The sequence below is a fragment of the Xiphophorus couchianus genome, chromosome 12 (assembly GCF_001444195.1).
Source record: "Xiphophorus couchianus chromosome 12, X_couchianus-1.0, whole genome shotgun sequence".
NCBI lineage: Eukaryota > Metazoa > Chordata > Actinopteri > Cyprinodontiformes > Poeciliidae > Xiphophorus > Xiphophorus couchianus.
The window spans coordinates 24,804,714-24,826,360 of record NC_040239.1 but is presented as its reverse complement, the minus strand read 5'-3'; the positions used below and the strand labels follow the sequence as shown (position 1 = coordinate 24,826,360).

General features: G+C 39.7%; 1 protein-coding gene across 1 annotated transcript in view; it reads right to left on the bottom strand.

The window, feature by feature from the left end:
- LOC114155151 (transmembrane protein 132C) overlaps positions 1 to 21,647 on the bottom strand; it is a 166,853-nt gene that overhangs the window by 15,763 nt on the left and 129,443 nt on the right. Inside the window, exons 5-6 of the mRNA XM_028034905.1 lie at positions 15,540 to 15,683; positions 5,140 to 5,348 (exon numbers count right to left, since the gene is read on the bottom strand). Of these exons, the coding sequence (XP_027890706.1) occupies positions 5,140 to 5,348; positions 15,540 to 15,683 (353 nt within the window). The remainder of the gene's footprint in view (positions 1 to 5,139; positions 5,349 to 15,539; positions 15,684 to 21,647) is intronic.

Sequence of the window (21,647 nt, the reverse complement as noted above, 5' to 3'; positions counted from 1 at the left end):
TGAATTTAGGAGCAGGTAAGCCATGGGAGAAGTCCGTCTGTTTTTATCCGCTGTATAAATCTGAGCCAACGTTTGTGCGACCGCCTTGAAAATCAAATCTAAGGTTAATCTAATAAACAAATACCGCTCCGTGCCCGAGAACAACCTGCCTCTCAAAGCAATATTTTTTTCCACTTCATTTACTTCCAAGTCAACTCCTGACTTCAAAGGAGAGGCTGCATATTTATGCGCAGTGCCTGTATTGGTCTTGCGTGTGCTGCTGCTTTTCCTGCATTTTGTCATCTGCTACAGCGGTGAAGGTTATTTGGACAGGATCAAGCAGTGTTATTGCATTTTTAAAAAAAATTATTGTCATTATTTGATCTTTATTGATTCCCAAGGAAGTGAGTTAAAAAAAACAACATATTGTCACAACATCATAATGCCAATATCAACACTTGAGAAGAAAAAATAAGCAGGACTATGCATTATGATATATAAAACAACCATTCCGTTTGTGGGAGCTACAAATAAAATCTGAACTTCTGAGTTTCACATAGTCTACCCAACTTAGTCACCATAAATCAAATTGTTTGGTCTTGTGATTGAGATAGTCTGTTTTTTCCCCCCTATTTTATGCATGTTAAATAATCAATCAATCAAATTTTATTTGTATAGCACCTTTCAGCATCAAGATATTTCAAAGTGCTTTACATCATAAAAACACACATACAAAGTCATAGAACACACAGTCAAACGTTATACCCACCCAGTCATCTAAGGTTTGTCCTGTGACAGTCATTTTCTTGTAATGCTCTCGCTAGTTAAAGTTAATAAAACGGTCATTAGATATTTGTTTCTTTTTTATTTTTTTATTTTTGAGTAACATAGCCGAGTTGTTTCTTAGAAATGGGGTCATGTGTTTTCAATTTCATTGTAGAGCTTCCAATCCAGTCTGTTAAAAGTTGTATGAAAGTGTAGCCTGGGAATTACTTAGCCTCACATGACACAATAACTGTGCAGTATATTTTATTTCCAGTTGAAACAGATTAAACAAAGCTGTCTTATTTTCTTACTTTTGTTCAGAAATCAGAACATATGCGTACCAAACATTAGGTAACTACTGCTGAAATGTGGCAATCTCTAAAATAACAGAGTAAATGCACAAAAAAGAAAATACAACGTATAAAAAGGCAAGAAAAGAAATACGGCAGTGGCTTCTGGCCGCACAAACAAAATACAGAGAGCTGCATTACACCACACTGATTTAAAGCGAGTGATTGTGATATGACTTATTTTATCTACACTTACATTCCACAGTAACATCTTAGTTCACTCTTAATACTGGAGCACATCGATGTCCAGACATCTTATCATCTCGTGCAGAAAATGGCCGCCCTGCACATACAGGTTCCCTGAACCATCCGTTTCACAAACACACCATCTCATTAAAATACTGACTGCTTATTGTATAAATGAGAATGTACCGACATATTTCAACAAGTGATGTATATATTTACCGATTTTCTGCCAAATCTATCTCCAGCAGATAAAACACGTACAGTTCACATCCACGTTCAGCACGTAGCTTAGCAACACAGGAAGACAACAAGATGCATTTCCTGCCCCTTCTTGGGAAACAGCAATCACCTTGAAACACTGCTCTCTGGTGGTCAAAATGTGCAGCACCCGAGACCAACTACCTGCACATATTTAAATATAAGGAACAAATAAAATTACATAACTGAACCAAAATAATTCAATAGCATTGTTACTGCAATATAAAAGAAAACCAACACTTTGAAACAGCACACTCATTCAACCAAACTTTACCACCCGGCTACAAAAGAGAATGTTTTAATCGCTAAAAAAACGGGGAAAACTAATTCTGAATGAATATATCTGGAGAGGCGTGTTAAAGTAGTCATGCATGCCCCGGTACTCCGCCTACACTTAGTTCCTCTGTCTGTGCGGGCTTATCTTGTCGCTCTTTTGGCAGAGCTTAAGCAGTGAAGAGGTGAGCTGTGCAGGCAGAGTCAGTCAAAAACCGAGTCAGTAGTACCTCTGCAGCTATCCCACTAACAGGCCAGATGCCTCTTTCCATTTTTCTTTTTTTTATTTCTCTGCTGCCTGCCCCAGCACGGCCACAATTTCCAAGCCTAACTGGTCGGGGAGCACTAAGCCACTTGTTATTGTCGCTCATTGGCTTAGTTCCTCCTGGGCTTGCGGACGGCGGGCCAGTGCACATTCCCACCGAGGCATCATTCAAGGTCACGCCTGTTCTCCCCTGATAAACAAAGACGACTGCAGGACACGGCGAGACAAAGCTCTCGGAAGCCGTCAGCGATGCTGCCGGAGCCAAACGATGACAACCCGCCTCGGCCGTCCCCCGCTGACGGAGGCGTGCATGCCGACACGCAGCTGGAAAAGCAACACACTCGACAAGCCACGAGATTAGCTGAACGCTGTACCTCTGTCACTCAAAATAAGAGGGGGCCACGGATAATTAGAGGAGACACAGTGGCGCGTGGGATGACTCCGAGTCCAACTTCGACGCATTTCCAGATGTAATTACTGCAGGTAGGGTGATGGCTGCTCCCGTCGGCTGACGGATTTCTGCTGCTGCAGAGTGGCAACACATGGCAGCGCTGGCAGAAGGCGCCGCTAGTGATGAGGCCTCAGGAGAGAGGGGCTGACCTCGAGACAGCTCTAATAATGTGCTGTCCTACTGACAACTAAGAGACGCAATGGCAGGCCACCATGAGCCAACAATAATGATAAACCGGACTGCACATGTCAGCCATTTTGTGATCAACTAAGAACTGGCAGGGGGACTGAAGTGAAGGAAGGAGAGCCGCAGAGTTGCTCGACAGCACGGTCGTTATTATCTCATTTTTCTCAAAGGCAGAATTCAAACAAATCGGCCGTAACAAAAGCTATTCATCAGGCTAGTAGCGCATCTCAAAGACCTCTGATTATAAGCTTTCAAAAAGATCACCAAGAGATGTTAGTCTATTGTTCAGAGTGGAAATCTTGAATCTATTTTTTTTATATATATAATTCGTTCTTATCAAGCTTGAATCGTCGCACAGCAGGAGACACAATTTAATAAAACAGAAGAAAGGACCTCTGACACATTCAAGCAAGATATTGGCGTTAGTTAGTTGGTTAGTTAGTTAACTGGGAAATTCAGGTATCCAATCATCAAATAAGTGCAATATATACAATAAAATTAGCAACAATCTAAATAAACTTGGAGTATTAGACTGAGAATACTGAAAACATTGGAAAGTGTTATTGAAGTACAATGAGAATCACACAGTAGTCCAGTTCATGACGCCTCCACAAAATGAGGTAAATACCTAATTTCCAAAATTGTTCATCTGTAATTATTATTAAGGCTGTAGGAGAAAGGAATACGATCATGGAAGTGATTAAAAGAAGGGACCACTAAACACCCCAAAACATCTCCAGATGTGTCCTTGTTTTCAGTAGTTTGCTTTTATCTGGGCTGAAGGCTGTCACAGGATGCCCAAAAGAGACACAACGCTAGAAGGTCTTTGAAGCCTGGTTTGGTTTTTAATGTCATGGTCTACTTTGGGACTTACAATAACAACAATTCAGCCAGTGGCAGCTTTGCACATCTACGGTTCATTTGCATTCTGGATGTAGAAGAGGGAATGTCTCCTGCTGCGAATGCAGCTGGGAGGGACTGCTGCAGTCACTGCAGCACCCATTACTTATAAAGAAGAATAAGAGTCTCCAAAAGTCTCCTATAACACCAGAAGGTCACTACATTTGCCTTGGGCTGCAATTTTTGTAAAAAAAAAAACAAAAACAAAAACAAAAAAAGCCCTAAATGGATCTGGGTAGTTTAAGACAGTAAAATGCAGAGAAAGGGCTGGAGTCGAGTTTTTTCCAGCAAAACAGAGCTGCTCTTCCACCTTCTGCTGCACAGCTTCTGCATTTTTTTTTTACTCCTTGCAAGGAATACGAACTTATCCTCAACATCTTGTATAATTTAAATATTTCTAATGGGATCAGTAGCATAAAATTCACACCTGATGTCAGCAGCGGCCCAAGAAATCGACACGTACACATTAGTCCGCACACGAAATTATGGGTAACAAAGTGGAACTGTAGAGTGAGCGAGTCTTGAACACATGCAAAATGTGTTAGAAAGGCAAGAAATCAGCTGAAATCCGCTCATATATAAAACATATTCCTGCTGCTATGTGAACATCAAAATAAGCTGGTTTAATATTATTAAAGTAATGCAGAGAAAGAGAACATCGTAAGAAATTCTTACTGTTCCAAACAATACAAATGGGAATAGTAGCAGCTGGAGTTTTAGACTTCTGGATGTTGCAGTAGTGCTGGCTGAACGTGTTCAGGATTCATTTTACCCACTGGGCAACCACCACCGTGCCCATTAAACCACCACCATGCCCATTAAGCAACAGGATGGCTACTGCTACTAATTAATCACTTAATAATAGCTCATTTTCCTCTATTATTTAACAGTTGCGACAAGTCAACTTCATCAATGAGTGTAGCAGTCCTTCAACATCAATGTGGAGTCAAACCAAAATCTTTATAGATTCTTCTAGTTACCCAGTCTTTGTTATTTGCAATTACACAAGTAATAATGACTTCACTGTTTGTATTTAAAGCATTTTAAGTACTAAGCGTTGTTTCAGTTTTATTCTATACTTAATCAATGCAAAAGTGTATTGTAAAAAAAAAGTGTTTGGAGAAAAGTAGTTGTTCTGTGTAGCTGATTAAGAGTTCAGGCAATAGATCATCAACCAAAAGCAAAAATAGGGACAATATACTAGAGCAAAAACCCTTGAAACTAATATTAAATTTATGCAGTGTTTGGGGTAACTAGGTTTATGTGTCAAAATTAAAATATGTTTATATAAAATATATATAAAAATGTCATTGATGACCGATTACATCTGTAATAACAATGTCTTCTGTTATTCTACCAACAGCAGGAATAGCTACTTCCTGCTTTGAATAAATGGCGATGTTTAATCCAGACACATTAAACAGGGACTAATAAGGCTCTACTTGTGGGGAGAATTAGTGTATACTTTTCACATGCTTTATGAGGTAGGACAGAGCTGATTCACAAAGCCCCGGGTCCAGCCTTACCTCTGACCCGTTGCGGCGGTGGGCACCCGCCACCCTTTGATCTGGCTCAGCTCTGTGTCCGACACCTCAATCTGGAGCGGGAGACGAGGGATCCACACGCAGAGCTCCAGCTGAGCGCTGAGGTAGCCGTAAGTGAAATTCACCATCATCTTCACCTTGCCCTTCATCTCCTTGCCATTCACAAAAACGTAGTCGCACCTGTCAGAGACCTGCACAGGGGGGAGGGAGAGGAGCAAAGGGAGGGTTTAGGAAAAGGCGGCTTTTACCATGGAGCTCCTCTGACAGCCGCGCTGGGTAGCTACACACCGAATTACACAGAAACACACACCGTGCCGGACACATGCTCTGACCTATAGCTTTATTACAGGGTTTACTCTTCTGAGCTCTCCCTTGATATACAGCAGTATTCCTCTAACAACTTTGAACAAGATGAAAGGTCCTCCTCAGTATGAGGCTGACACTCAGGAAAGGTGGAGGAAGGGCTGCAATGACTTCTTTGAACCGGACATCGGTCTGCGAGGCGGCGTTTGGGTCTAAAAGCGAAAAGTAGCAAGTAGATGCAAAGTAGAAAGAGCAGAGCAGCTTTGTGCAGATGAAATAATCCAACTCTGAACCATTTGTTTTGCAAATTACCTTAAGGAATTTTTTGTTTGCGTCTGTTGCTTTGATTCTTTAAGTTCGTAAAAGAATCAATTTTTCTTTGATCCTTCTCTCCTCTCTATCCACAGTCCTCCTCCTCTTTATCTTAGAAATCTAGACATAACGTAGACAGTCCAAAGGGACTCGCACAACACAGACACGTTATTAATCAGCATCACATTGGAGACATGTTTTTTGTTGTTGTTTTTTGGGTGCTTTGTCAATCTTATTGATCTTATCATGTAGCTGGAGCCATATTGGAATTAGATGATCTGGGGATATATCTCTTCTCTTTCCTTCCAAGTTATTTCTCCACAGTGAGATAAAACTGGAAATACCCATTCATCATAAAGCCACAGCAGCATTTCCTCTGTGAATAGCAAGAAAACTTTGCATGTGACAGAATAAAGTCGAAGCCTTGTGTGAGAATCTCGCCTTTCATCTCCAACAAGAAGCCGGCAATTTGAGCTTTTGTGGAACTACATTTTTCCTCTAAATTCAGGGCAGATTGGATGTAAGGAGGGAATTTGCTGCCGTTACTTGATAGTTTGCATCTAAATATGAAAGCGCCATTCATCCTTTTTACTGTTTGTTGTTGGTACAGTACCTTGAAATAGTATTTCTACCCAGTTTTTATTTTTTTATTTTGTTGTGTTGCAAAAATCAAACTTCAGTGCATTTCATTGCAATATTCAATCAAATGAAATCAACAAAGCGAAAGAAAAAAGGTTGCAAGATGCATTTATATTAAGCTTGCATGAGTCAATACTTTTGCACAACCACATTCCACTGCAATTACACCTTTGGTGATATTTGAGCAGAGTTGTCCTGATAAAAATGAAATCTCTTTTTGAAGACAACAACAAATTGTCTTTCAGGGGTTTTCTGTCTTTAGCTTCATCAATCTTCCAAGCAACTGTGGAAAGCTTCTCTCTCCATACTGAGCTAAAGGATCCCCGCTGCCAGTGTGTTCAGGGTGATGCTTGTAGGCCAAAAAGTTCAATTTTGGTTTCAGATATTCTGCATCCCACATGGCTTGTGACAAACTTTAAAATAATCTTACTGGAACTTTTTTCACCAATAGCTTTCAAACTGCCACACTTGCAAAAAGCACAACTAATGTCTTCTTCTCTAATTAATGCTCTCCTTAGTCACCCTGTCAGTTCAGGTGGACGGTCCTGTCTCGGTAGGTTTGCAGTCGTGTCGTACTCTTTCCTTTGCCAGATAAGAGCTGGAACGAGGCACTGTGAGAGTTTTAAAGCTTCATCACAGATATGTTCCTGATGCGTCCCGTGTGATTCTTGGTCTTCGTGATGCTGATTATTCACTAAGATTCTCCAGCAAACCTCTGAGATTTATTTATAATGAGATTAAACAACATACGGCCAGGTTACATAAAGCTGAAGGCAACTGGTTTCACCGTGTTTCATTTAGGAGTATCATTGTCAAAGGGGCTCACAATGTCAAATCACAATGATTCACTATTTTGGGTCGGTTTCTCACATAAAATCCCAGAAAAATACATGGAAGTCTGTGGATGTAACATGACAAACTGTGAGAAAGTTTAAAGTGAACTTTCATACAGTACTGAAACTTGTTTTTTCCTTTAGCTAGACTGGAACTGCAATCAGATATCTAACAGTGTATTTTTTCTTTAATCTTAATTCATCCACATGCATGCTTGTTCACAAACTGATGCAAACTCCAGCAAGAAACCAAGGAAACAATATGATGCAAGTACAGCATAGTGAGCTTAAAATCAAAGCCAATTTTTGCAATTCTGCATTGAATAAAACTGCTTGAAAATTAAAAAGTAATAGAAGAAAATGTTTTTTCCATTTTCCGTAGAAAAAAAGTGGTTCTGCACATCATCAGTTAGTGATTTATGCTTATCTCAGTGAGTCTTTTTCCCAGGTATTTTTCTCAGATCTAAGGACAAGCTTTATTTGGGAATCTGTTTTTCAAGATCACACTGTCGTGATTAATTATATGCCCTTTATAGAATGAAATATTTCAGATGAGTAAGCTTTCAACTCAGTTCAGGTTAGAATATTCACCATGCAAGATATAGGAATCAAAAATAACTACTTCTTTCTACAATATGCTTAAAGTTTTATAATGTTGGCTGACTCATGGAACTGAAGTGACAAAAAAGAAAGAATATAAAAGACGGCTTACAAACTCTACAGACTCTGAAAATACTGGCTGCAAAGAAACCTCAAATAGCTGTGAATTTTGACATTTTTTTTTTACTACTTTCTCCATAAATAAGTCTGACCTTGACCTGCACAGCTCAGCAGAGTAAATTACAGCCCTGAAATACATGTCATATTGTGTGAGGTCAAATGTGCACAGGCTGTTTATATAAAGAAAAAAATATCTATCCCCGCAAAATGTTGCCCTTGGTTGATAGTCATTGATGTGCTTTGTTTTCCTTTCAGATTATTGATTGATTGATTGCAGATTTACCTTACTACCAGCATCTGATGCCTCTCAGTGTTCATGTCATCAAGCATTTCTGAAACAAAAAGAACCTTTTGAGTCCCACCTACTAAAGCGAAGGAAGTGCCATATATGGATAGTGATGAGAAGTGTAACGAAACGACCTTGAGATCCAAGATGATTCATGGAATGACCTTGAGGTTCATAGAATGGGCTCATTTCTTGACAAAAAATAATCTTTTAAACAGGAATAAGAGCCCAAAACATTGACAACAACGTAAAGGCCGTAGTTTGCGTTTTACTAGCAAAGATCATCTATGTAAGACAGATGCGTGATGTTGTAGAAGTAAATCAGTGAGAAAGATTGATTTCTCCTCACTCACAATAAAATCTTTCTGTGAGAGAAGCACCATCTGCAAAGGATTACAAAACAATTAACCCAAACCTAAGAGAGAAGGCCCAGTTAGGACAGACAGCTCACACAGGGAGTAAACAGCCAGACCCGCTAAAGTGACTATGTGTTGCTTATAAGCAGAAAGTTTAGCAGTTAAAAAAACAAACACTTCTTTTTATTTTTTTTGTACAACAATCTTTACTTTTCACGTGGCGACACATTCTGTTGATCTCAGCCGATTTTTTCTGTTAAATTGTTTTTAAACCAACACAGGTGGCATAGGAAACAACAAGATGACAACAAGATTAATCTTAGCCCTGTGTGAATAATAATGTAGTTTAAGTTATTTAAAGTATCTATTAAGTTACAGAAACACCAGTGGACCTGGCTGACAGCCCGCATGTAAAGCAGAGATTTTAATACCAGGCGTGACCCGTCACTGTTAGATCGGTCTGCTTACGGTCAGATCAGCCATGTTAATACCAGATCTGAACAGGGCCATGGAGTTTGAGTGGAATTAGAAATTGTTTCCACGGACTTTTATTTGGACAGCTACTAACTATTGTAGTTATGTTAAACCCTCATGAGTAAAACACACAGATTATACAGAAACGTGAAATTTGCACAACCACTGCATAGCTAAAATACATTATTTGTCTGAATGTGCTGATGAATGAGTGTGAAAAGGGGCTTGATGAATAAAGCGTGATTAATAGATTGAACGGATGTCCAGATCAGCAACCATCCAGGTCAAAGTTGGAACAGAAAATACCTTTATCTGCAGGTTTTGCACATTTTTAAATGTATTTTTTGCAACTGTGAATGGAAGCCAGACTTGACTCTCCAAATCCCTTCAAATGGGGCTAGGTTAACAGTTCTCCAAGCTACTGCTTCTGGACAACATTTCTCACTGCTCCACTTCCTCACTGTAAGCTGCCATATAATTCTTTGCATTACAAAGTCAAATGCAAATTCTCTGCTTTTGTTTGGGCTGGCGTTTGTGTAATCCGTAGGTAAGTGAGTGGGGCGCTCCTGATGTAACTTCATACTTTCATTGGGCATTTTGTACTTTCAGTGATGGAAATAAGCATATCTCTTATGAGCTCCAAACAGCAGAAAGGTACAAGTAATAGAAATCAAGATATAGACCATCCATCCATCCATCCATCCATCCATCCATTTTCTGTTCACCCTTGTCCCTAATGGGGTCGGGAGGGTTGCTGGTGCCTATCTCCAGCTACGTTCCAGGCGAGAGGCGGGGTACACCCCGGACAGGTCACCAGTCTGTCGCAGGGCAACACAGAGACATACAGGACAAACAACCATTCACACACACACTCACACCTAGGGAGAATTTAGAGAAACCAATTGACCTGACAGTCATGTTTTTGGACTGTGGGAAGAAGCCGGAGTACCCGGAGAGAACCCACGCATGCACAGGGAGAACATGCAAACTCCATGCAGAAAGACCCCGGCCGGGAATCGAACCCAGGACCTTCTTGCTGCAAGGCAACAGTGCTACCAACTGCGCCACTGTGCAGCCCCCAAGATATAGACCTTTTTAAAAAACAAAACAAACAGTTTTTAGCTAGAAAATTATATAACATTACTAAAACTAACACAACTCTTTGCATGCTAACAAAGGCCTTATGGGAGAGCTGCAAGGCATGCTGTAGGCCTTCCTCTAAGACTACAGTCAAACACCAGAGAATTCCCCACAACCGAGGAGGACATGCAAACATTAAATGGGTGTTTAATCTGTGTTCCTCCAGTGAATAAACATTCCAGACAAAAAAGTACCTTGGTTATGCCCTTGTGCTGCAGGATGCCAATGTAAAAGAGACTGGTGGAGTTGCCTAATGAGGCGTTTGAACGTTCCCATAAGGACGGGCTCTCCTCCCCTGACTACAGCCTGTCATGGAGCAGATTGGACTCCACCAGGGTTCCCAAAGAAAGAATTTGAACTGATATAGATATCAGAGGACTCTGTGCTGCTTCACAGGCTTCATTGTTAAGCTCTCCCTCTTTAACTTGCTTAGCAATAATTTGCAGTTCAAAATTCTCAGTAAAAGGAAAAGAATATTTGATACTCTTGATAAAAACTTTCTCTGTTCTTGAAGTGTAGTGAACAGCGACAGATTTTAATTTAAAATCTCCTGATTTCACGGTGCCAGGCACTCTTGCAAAGCTGACAGAAATGTTGTGAGAGAAACAGGCCCGCAGCATCATAGATACCATACTTTGCAACGACCACAAGGTGTGAAATTTGGTGTGAAATTTTTCATTTCACACCAAACCAATCTGGGGTGTTTGTTACCTAGAAGCTCAATTTTAGTAAAGAATTCCACTTGAAGTTCTAAAAGGGTTTAACCAACATGTTTGCATTTGTGATGGTTGGATAGTAATTGCAGTAATCTCAGACCACCAGTTGGCATGTAGATCGCAAATAATAGTTGTCATGGAGACTTAAGACCCTTTTCCACTGCACCACTGGACCCCGGGTTGATCGTTTTTTGCATTAACACTTCCAGCCCGGTACCACCCGGCTCCCTGGAACCCCGAGAGCTGTGGTTCCAATCGGGCCGGCCAGACCGGGCCGGTTTGGATTTAGCTGTTGATTGGTTCGTTGGCTGCGCGGGCGGGAAAAAGATCAGATCTCTGGATCAGAGGAGCACTAGACTTTCTTGATGGCCGTGATTTCAATATGCTGCATCAATAAATTCCCGTCATAATCTATTCTTACCCTACACTGGGATTACAATCGCCGATTCAGCCAAAGATTTTAATGGTAAATATAAACAACATTTCTCCAATTTTTCCAACCGTCGGCAAGTCGGCAAGGCTGTGAACGAGGGGATTTCCGCATCTGGCGTCGCTCTAGCGGGGAAATCAAACCAGCCGCAGACGTACGGAGCCCTCGAGGGGACATGGGGGAAAAAATTATTTTGCGTTCCCTCGCAAAACTTTTGCGTTCCCTCGCTATACTGTACTGATCAGTTCATGCGGCATAATTGAATACTGTAAGCCTTTCTTACAGCCGCCATACTTTCTGCTTTAATATAAGGTTATGTGAGGTTTTCCATGAACGTTAATATCTCTTTGTGAAATATCTGAAGTTTTATATCTTTTTCTTAAGGATAGAAAGGAGACAACATTCAGATGAGATTTATTTATTTATTGTTTTGTTAAATGTAAGTCTGAGGTAAATGTTTCCCTCAGTTTCCTCGCTCATGAGCGCATACAGAAAAAAATGGGACGGGAGACCCAAGAAGAAAACTGTTCTGTGGTCTTTGGGCAGATTGGGCCTGGGTAGCTTCAGCAAGAATCCGATTTACGTGACGTATCCTGCTCAATGCAAAACGACCAGGGCCATAGCACCAATAGGACCGGGTCGAGCGGAGCCGGGCTGGGTCAGGCCGGACCCTGCAGTGCACAAAGGGCTCTAGCGACCTCCAAAGTGATGCACTTCGTTGCAGTTTCCAACCAGCGAGCTTTAAAGTTTTTTTTTGACTGTCCTTACCTGAGTCTGGTGGCAAAACAAATGAGAACTTGTCCATCCTTGTAGCCAGAGGCTTAAAACAATAGTCCTCTGTATTTCCCCAGGTAAATTGAAAGTCGGAGATTACTTATTAGAAATTCATAGAAAACTGATCAATTTAGAAAGTAAAATTTAATTTAAAAAATGCCTAAGGTACATTTATTTTTAAATGATTTTTTTATCACTTTCAAATAGTTGTGATGCCTTTGATTTTGTAAATTTCAGAGCAATGGATTTTTCTTTCTCAACTGAGTAAATATCATCAAATTTAAGGCTGGATATTTCTAAAACATGTGCCAAACCCGAGGCCCGTGGGCCAGATCTGGCCAGCCAAAGCTATTTAAGTGGCCCTCAAGAGAGAGGCACATAAATAGAACTTCAAGATAACAGCTGAGTGCCAAAATATGATTTTATTAGTCAAATCAACTCGGTTTTCATTCGTATAGTGCCAAATTACATCAATGTGAAAAGAAAATATAATTACATTTTAGTTAGTACTCATCATATACAGAGAGAGCGACAATATTTTAAAAGTTTGTTAACAGATTTACAATTGTATATTTATTTTTATTTTGTTTTTAGAGTTTTATTGATACACTCTGCCACAACCAGCTCTTAGAGGACATTCACGATGTTGATATGGACCAAAAAAAATTTTTAAAATGAGTTTGACACCTGAGCTGAGTATAAGATGAATTAATTGAAGGCTTTTGGAACACCTTCATGTGCCAATAAATATAACAGGAACTGTATACTTCTAAAGCTGGATGATTTTTTTTCAGAAATACAGAACAACATGTCAGCCTTTCTTCTTCAATTTACATACAAAATCCTGCCTTCTGATTGGTCTCACCGATAAACTTGGTTTAAAAAGAAACCCCAAAAAACTTATCGAGCAGGCGTTTTAAAGTCTCGTACATTCATAGTGTCCCACCCAGGCCGAGGGCAGGTCTTCCTCTCTGCGCTACATGCTCTCTGTCATTCTGCCTCACAAAGCAACGTAAACGTCCAGGAGGATCCGCTGCCACATTAATCAAACCCATTAGGCAGCTAGCGGCAGAATACTTACAGAGCACATTAGGGCTGTCGCTGGATCTAGCCCAGGAAATTAACAACTCACCAGACAGATACAATCCACGGCAGATAGGAGCAAGGGAGTGGAAAGCGTGTAGGTGGGGCGAGTCCGTCTCCGGCGTGTTCACACAGTTAACATGACAAGCTGCCTAGACTGCTCTGCATACTGCAAGCTGCAGCTCATTTCAGTGCAACTGGAAGGTGTGCACACATCATACCATCCACTAGCCATCCTCCCTGGCAGCAGGGGTTGTGAACGCTCACTCACAACCCCTTCCTTGGGTTCATGGCTAACATGAATATGGAAGGTTTTCCAAAAGAACTCATGAATAGACACCGTCAGAGTGTGTTTGTGTTGTTGTTTTGGCTCGTTTCAGTTCTAATATTCCTGTGAGCAGCTGAAACACAGCAGCAATACTCTGAGTCAGAGGTGAGCTCTAAAATATCAACTTAATGCCAGGATGGGGTGTGTGTGTGCGTGCAAGACCTGTTGGTGAATGCAAATGTAAACAGTAAAGTTCCAGGCTAGATGAAATGAAACGTTGGGGCACATAGTTGTTTTTTTTTTCTTTTTCTGCTTAAAATATTGAGAATTGGTTCAGTGTTTTAATAGGCATGGCTTCATTATACAGAATGCAGCTGCAACATGTGGAGTTACAGTGGGCAGATGAGATGCAAATGTACGCAAACAGCATATTCCCAACACCGCCTTACCAGTCATACCCCTAACCTTAGCTGTCAAAATCTGAATCCAGGAAAGCAACATGTGCCTTCAAACATAATGAAGGGAAAACCTTGTTTCCACCTCTACATTAGGGCAACGCTGGTGTAAAAAGAAAAGTACGTCTTAAAAGACGGAGCACTTTACGCATTTCCTTCTAAGTTGCAGCAATATTATAACTTTGTAAAATATTCCGTATTCTGCACAGCACAAACTGAGTGCTTCCCAAAATAAAGATAAATAAATTATGTTTGCATAATAAAAGATTGTAACTGGAAACATTATTTAGAGACATATCTCAGCAGCAGCAGACTTTTCTCAAATTTGACTCTGAAGTCGATCCTCCCTGCACTGTTAAACCTAAGCCAGAGCAGGCGCACTAGTTATGTTTACATGCGCAAAATTTCTTGATTGAAATGTATCCAGATTAAATAATCCACATGTTGTCTACAGGAGCACAAAAGTAATTAATCAAATTTTATTATGGTTGGCCATTTATTCTGATTATTTATGTCCGCGTGTGCATCGTTAGGAGAAACGTAACATTTCATGGTTTCAGAGTTTGATTTGTTCCATTATGTGTCACTTATATGACAAACTATTTGCTTTATTCTGTCTTGGTACATCGTAGGGACTTCTTTCTTGAGAAGAAGAAAGACGTTCTTTTCCATAGAGACAGATGTAGAGAAATATTTGCTTTTTGATTGATTTGTTGAAATTCTGCAAGCCGAGTGTCTTCTTTGGAGCCCCTGATATCTGAGGTCATATTTTTAAAACTGCAGGAGACTTTTCACTGTGTAGTGACTTATGTTCACTACACAGTGTTAACTGGAGCTATTATAACAAAATCGGCAGATTGTCACATACAGTGTACTGCAAAAGTCCCCATACACCTCTAACGTTTCATCATTTAAATGTTAAAATCACAAACCTTAATGTGTTCCATTGGTATTTTATGTGGCAGAATAATGTAGTAAATAATTGTGAAGTGTAAACAAAAGGATAAATCATTTTTAAATGTCCTGGAAATAAAAGTCATAAAACATTGTATTTTTTGTACATTTGCATTCTTCCCCTTCACCCTAAGACTTTCAAATAAAACCCAGTGGGATGTTGTTTTTAGAACTCATCCAAGTACTAAATACAGTACAGGTGTATGTGTTTAAGCTCAATCTGACTCTAGATATTCTTTTAATGCTGCAAAGGTTTGTTGGAGAACAACATCATGAAGACCAGTACTGGGTAAAGTACTGGCCTCTGCAGGGTAAAGCTGCAGAGAGGTTCATTATTGAGTTGTAAAACAACAATCCATAAAAGCCAGAACAAATCTGGCCTTTATGGGAGGCCATGTTGGAGAGCAGGACACCAACCCTAAGTATAACACATCATCATCGTAAAGTAACAATTGTGACAAAGTTAATTACTAGGTAAATCTTTCTCTAAGCCATATACTTAGATAAATACAACACTTGCGATTTCTCATGTTTTAACAAACTCAAGAAAATCATCAGTAAACACTTGAAGTAGCTGACAAAGCCTGTTTATTGTAGCAAAGCTGCAGAAAGTTGTGATTTTCAGTTCACCTTACTGACCTTCACTACGTCTTCATCCGTCGAGCGGCATGTCACCGTTTCAGAGACGTCGGTGACAGAGGCGTCTGTTCCGATGGTCACTACCTTTACTGGAACGGCTACTGTCTTCCCGGTCAGGACAGCAGTGTTCAGGATCTCAGTGTCCTACAAAGAGAAAAGACAACAAAGGTCAAGGGAATGCCACACAAAAACAGATTGGCAGAAACCGGCTTATAGAGATCAGAAACAAGGGAGCCGATGGAAATGGGTGAGAGTGTATATTTAAGGTGTTAGCCACTGAAAAACTATCCTCCATTTGTGATTGGCTGGTTTACTCTATCATAGGATAAATTTGATATTTTCAAATGCGTTAAGTGTTAAGACACTGCCTGCAACTTGGTGGAACTACTTGTTACCCTGGTAGGGCAGCTTCAATATTACGTCTCCTTTTATTGTTTGTTCTAGTTGTAATCATCCATATTTTGTCCATAGTTGCACTGTAAAAAGAATAGCTAAATATGAGCATATTTGTTATAAAACAACTTGAATGTATTGCAAAGAATATGCAGAAATTTTGTCGACATGTGTGTCTCTGGTTGGTGAAACAGCAGAGGAAGAAAATTGGAGTAATCAAAATAATACCTCTATTACATGTTCTGTTGAGCTTGATTTTTATCTTTTTGTTCTTTCCATTAATGACTTTAATTGCTTTCTGGTTTGGTAAGTTTAATCTTCATCTTTTTTTAATGCTTATTACTCGTCCATGTAATCTTTAGTTGGAAAAAATTACACATCCTGCAGGTAAATCTTCTGTTTTTATTGAATTCTGCCTCTTTCTTTGTTCACTGCAGGTTTCTTCGTTTTTGTTTTCACAACACACCTATTTTGTATTTATTTTTTTCGGAGATTTCCATGTTGTGTGTTGCATCTTCTTATTTTTAACAGTGCATAGTGCTTGGTTTACTGTGTTCAGTGCTTGTCATTGTTGACAGCCTTTTCTTTATTCGTGCCTCGTTGGATCCTGCTTGTTGTTACAAGATTTCTATTTACAGATAGTCTATGTCTGCCATGAATGGATGGATTTAATATTCAAAATGCAATCTAAGAACATAAAATTTTACTGTAAAACAACTTACTAAGTATTCAAAGGATTATACTAGATGACTAGTGCATTAAACTGCATGTACTTTTATTTTTTTTTATCTCCAAAACAACAATAAAATAATTGTAATATGTAGACTAAATGATCAAAATTATGTATTTAGTCACATCTCACCTCAATTTAGTAACTCTAAAATTGTAATAGTAGAGGTTATATGTATTTATTCATGTATCTATTTTTAGTTACATTGTAATATAAATCATCAAACAAAACATAATTTACACAATTATCAATAGGCACTGAAACAAAAACCATTATTTCTAAACATGATCAGCAGTCAAACTCTTAGTTGCAGTTGAGCTATTAGTATATTTTCACTGGTAATTTGACGATTTATCTTCAGAGACGAGCTCCAAGTGTTTTGATTGGAAGACCTCACTGCCGTCGCCTTAATCTTCAGCTTCTTCCGCAGATTCATCATCATCAAATTCAATTCAGGACTCAGAATCAGGCTGGATCAATCCAACAATTTGGCAAAAAAAAAAACCAACCAACCAACCGAATGCTGAAATTGATCTGTACCAAACTGTCTAATCAATGGATAGCTGGCTGGCCTGATGGATGAATGACTGGGTGGATCATTTGTGTTTAAATGCAAATAAAACAGATGACTTGTGCATTGTTTTCTATATTTTAGGAGATGTTTCAGAATGAGTCAAAATAACAAGCAGACTATTAATCTTGTTAGTGTCTTGTTGGATCTGGATTGTCTGTGATTCAACTAATAGCATTAATAATTAATTATCAAGGATTTTAATGTTCTTACTATTAAAAATGATGTAGGAATACAACAAGAAGCTTTCGTAAATTTACCATAAGTGAACCAGATGCTTCTGAGACACATTCGTTCTTTATGTGCATATTGTTATTTAATACCCAATTAGTTCACATCCTCCACTTTTTCACCTGCACTGCAGAAGACTGTAATTGAACTAAATGGTCCAGACATCTCTGGTTCCTGAGTTCATAGCCACAACTTCATTACTCTGAACAGAAACCTTAAATTATTTTACAGACACACACTAACACACAGCGCCTTTGTCAGTGTCGGTAATTGGGACCAATTAGGGTAACTACAAGGTAACTTTTACGCTGTGAGCTCACCAAAGTACAATGGATGGACTATACAAGCTGTACTGAACTTATGCTGACACTAAACTCTGCAAATAGCTCCTTCTGATGCCAAGGACAGCCGTAATGGCTGTGCTGTACAGCAAACAGGACTCCTTATATAGGTGAGCTTAAATTACTTCATCTAATTGTAAAGCCTTACAAAAGTTCCTCATTGTGAGCCGCTCTCATTCTACTATTGGTGCCGTCTTTGACAAAGGCTCCTCTCCCCGATATCCTTCATTTCAATAGTCAGGAACCCTAAGGCATCCTTTTTTTTTTCTCCATCATCCCCTTTGTGTTGAAGCCATGCTAGTACTGAGGATTGTCAGCTTTTTCTTCCCTTTCTCTTTTAAAAAAGAAGGATCTACCTCTGGAGTGGAGGGATCTCTGCAGAATTAAACGTCACATTTGTTTAGAGTTTTCCTACAAAACCTGATGAGCGCCGACGTGACTGACTTCACGTCCACATTCATGCGTGGTCCCACAATATATATGAACACGCGCTGTCAGCTCAGTTTCTAAAGACTTACCTTGTGTTTGTGAGCTTGCAAATGAAATTCATTCATTCATCAAAAAAAAAAAAAGGGGATTAGGTTCGACTGAAAGAAGCCTAGGCTTTAGGAGACTTTGCGACTTTATAGTGAAATGATTATTAGGAAAGCCAAGAGATAGCAAAGAATAACAAAAAAAAAAAAAAAACACTTAATCATCAAATAGCTTTTCATTCAAGTTTTATAGACTGTGACAGTGTTATGGAGCAACATAAAACCCCTCTCCGTCTGTGGCACCGACTTTGATTCAATTTTCCTTAAAACTGAGAACTGCTGTAAATTAATTCCATGTCTGCTGGGATTCTTCCATTTCCAGGGGGTCATCTATAATATATAGCGGGGTAAATGGCTGGGACCCGGTGAAAGCTGAGGCTAATGTTAGATTACAGCAGCTGGAAATGACCCAGCAGGTTAGGAACAGCAGATAGCGGAGCCTGGCAGTAATAAGCCACAGCGGGATTCCATGGCGATGCATCAGTGGTCCACACACTTAAACACAGACAGCACAATTAAACACAAAATGGAAACCAGTGGTGCAAGTCAGAAGCTTACAGCAGTGTGAATAGAGACACAATGAAGTGTGGGCTTTTGAGAGTAGGAGAATTTGCCCAGTGCCTGATGAGTTTTCAATATGATCAGCATTTGAAATGTTTCAGGCCCCAAATTAAAATTTGACCAAAAATACCATGCCGCTGTCCTGTTCAGTCTGCTGCGGTACTTTAAAAGTGTTTGATGACGACTTCATCTTGTACCCAGAAAATGCATTCTTTACATCAAACATGAGATCTTCTTCACTTCTGACGTCTAATGATAAATCCAGTGGTCACATTATTCTCTGATTAGAAGTTACAGGATAGAAAGCAAGTCAGATCTCTGACAGATTTTTAATTTTAGCATAATATATTTTTTACATTGTTCTTTTACATCGTTTTTCTTTTTATAGTAATATAAATTTTTCAAAGATAAACATGGTGATTAATAATCCAAGCAAACCTTTGTGATAATCATGGGTTCTAAGTGAATTGGCCTATACATGAATGCAGCTTAGAGTTTGGTGCAGTATGGCATATTTAGGGTGACTCTGGAGAGCCACATAAACCATTAAGGAATTCCAGCGGCTGAATAGAGATACTGCAGTCCTTACAAAAGATCTCTATAAAATAGATTCATGAGAAACTGTATGAACCCTTACAACATTGGCATGTCTAGCTGTACATCTTGTGGTTCAGCTAGAGGTACAATACCAATATTGTATTGTTCAAAACAATGTTAGGAAAACTTCCATCAATCGTTTAAACTTGGGAAATGATTTTCTTGGTCGGATCTGAAAAAAATTGGACCTCCCGCCAAATGTATTAACCACCAGCATGTTTTATTTTAGCTTAATAAAAATCAAATAGAGGTTGGGGACATTATGCTTAATGGTGAGAGGACTGTAAGGTAAATAATGAGCGCTGCACTTCTCTCCAGTAAGCTATTTAAAAAAACTGTGTCATAATGTTATTTTTTTTGGAATCTAGTTTAAGCATAATTTCCAAATTATGCCTCAAAGTCAAAACATTTTAGTCTAATCTAAACTGACACCAGCTCCCAAGTAATCTGCAGGAGGAACGTCACACAAAACATCATGATGAAATCTAAATGCACATGTGTCTACTGGCCCTTTTATTTACTTGTTTGTCCTTTTTTATAGGTTCTACGTAAATATTGCTTAATATTCTAAAAAATGCCTTCATTAACTTTTAAAATACATTTAGCTCTCTCTTGCTGATGCCGTTGTTTGTGCTCCTCTTACAAGCAAACCTTACAATCTCCAGTTTTGGAGACAGGGGTCACTTGTTCAATAATCTGTGGGAGAACTGCCTGTCTGCTTTATCAAAGATCTCTCTGTTAGCATTCAGCACGCCGCTGTGGCTGGTAATGTGTTCTGGGCCGTAATTTCTCCCTATGTCTCGGTTGGATCTGAAAATAAGTGAGATTTATGGTGTCAGCCTGAGTGACATGGGCAGAATGAGAAGCAGCAAAGCCGGCTGTCCCACTGTTACGTTAGATTCTGCTTCGACAACCGTGTTAATGCGTCCACATTCTGACCCCGTGTTGCCAGCCACAGCTACCAAACAAACAGGTCAAGCATGTGTCGAGTAGGAGACTTTAGAAACTGCCTCGTGTGTCCTGCAACAAGAGTGGGCTACGTGTTAAATATGTTGGAAAAGCATAGGTGAAGCTCCCTGTGCCGTGGCTTTCTCAAAGCTAACCATTTGCATGGTTGCACATAAAGCACAACTTAGACATTCTACAATTTTCTCTAAAAACCTGACAAGATGTTTGTACTACCATCATAAAGTCATTAAGTAAAAGTCTTGTTGCTTTGAAGGGCCACTATGAATTATGCTAATAGTCAACTAACCTGTTCTACATGACATTTATGTGCCGGATAAACATTTTCACAAATCAGAAACCTAAAGTGGGAGTTTGTAACTTATGATTCATACGCTTGCCATTAAATGCCACTCAGTGTCCTGAAGCTATTAAGCAGACAAAAAGAGACATGTCCTTTCATCAGTTTTCTGTGCAGTGCTCAACGTGAAACTTCCTGCCCTCGATTCCAGTGGGCGTTTAATTGGCCATAGAGCCGAAAAACATGGAGGAGAGTGGGAATAAAGGCCTTGGTAGCACTATGCAGAGCGATACATCACTGCATGACAGCGCATTGAAGTGGTGGGATGGTTGTGAAGCAAAGACACAGCCTTTTAATGAGGGTCTCTCTCTCTTGTGCCCCTCTCTTGGTTTCCCACCCTCACGCTCCATAAGAAAGGGCCAGTTATTCGCCTGTCTTTATTCTCTCCTTTTCCTTGTTTCTTCCTGGTTGATGGAACGGACATGGCTGAAGTGTAAGAGTTGGAGGGTGTGGAGTGAGTTGGGACCAAAAACCTCTCCACTCCACCGCCATGCCTCGCTGCCTTTTAACATACCTCTGAGTGCTTTTCGGCTGCCACCACTTGTCTGAGGTACACGGCGGTCAGCAATCTGATCTGCTCATTATTGCCGGTCAAGAATGGCACAATGAGAATTACCTCCATGGCTGCTTTGATGGTTGATCTACTCACTTTAAAGGAAGATGTAATGAGGAGTCATGTGGAGGACAAAAAGAGCTTTCAACTAAGAATAAATAGTACTGCTGAGGGCCTAATTATCTGGTACCTCAGTCAATACTGAAGACACTAGATAGAAAGAGTAACCCAGTCACTGTCAGTATTCTAGGTGGAAATCTACAACGTGACTGAAGGCGCCAAAATTGCTGTT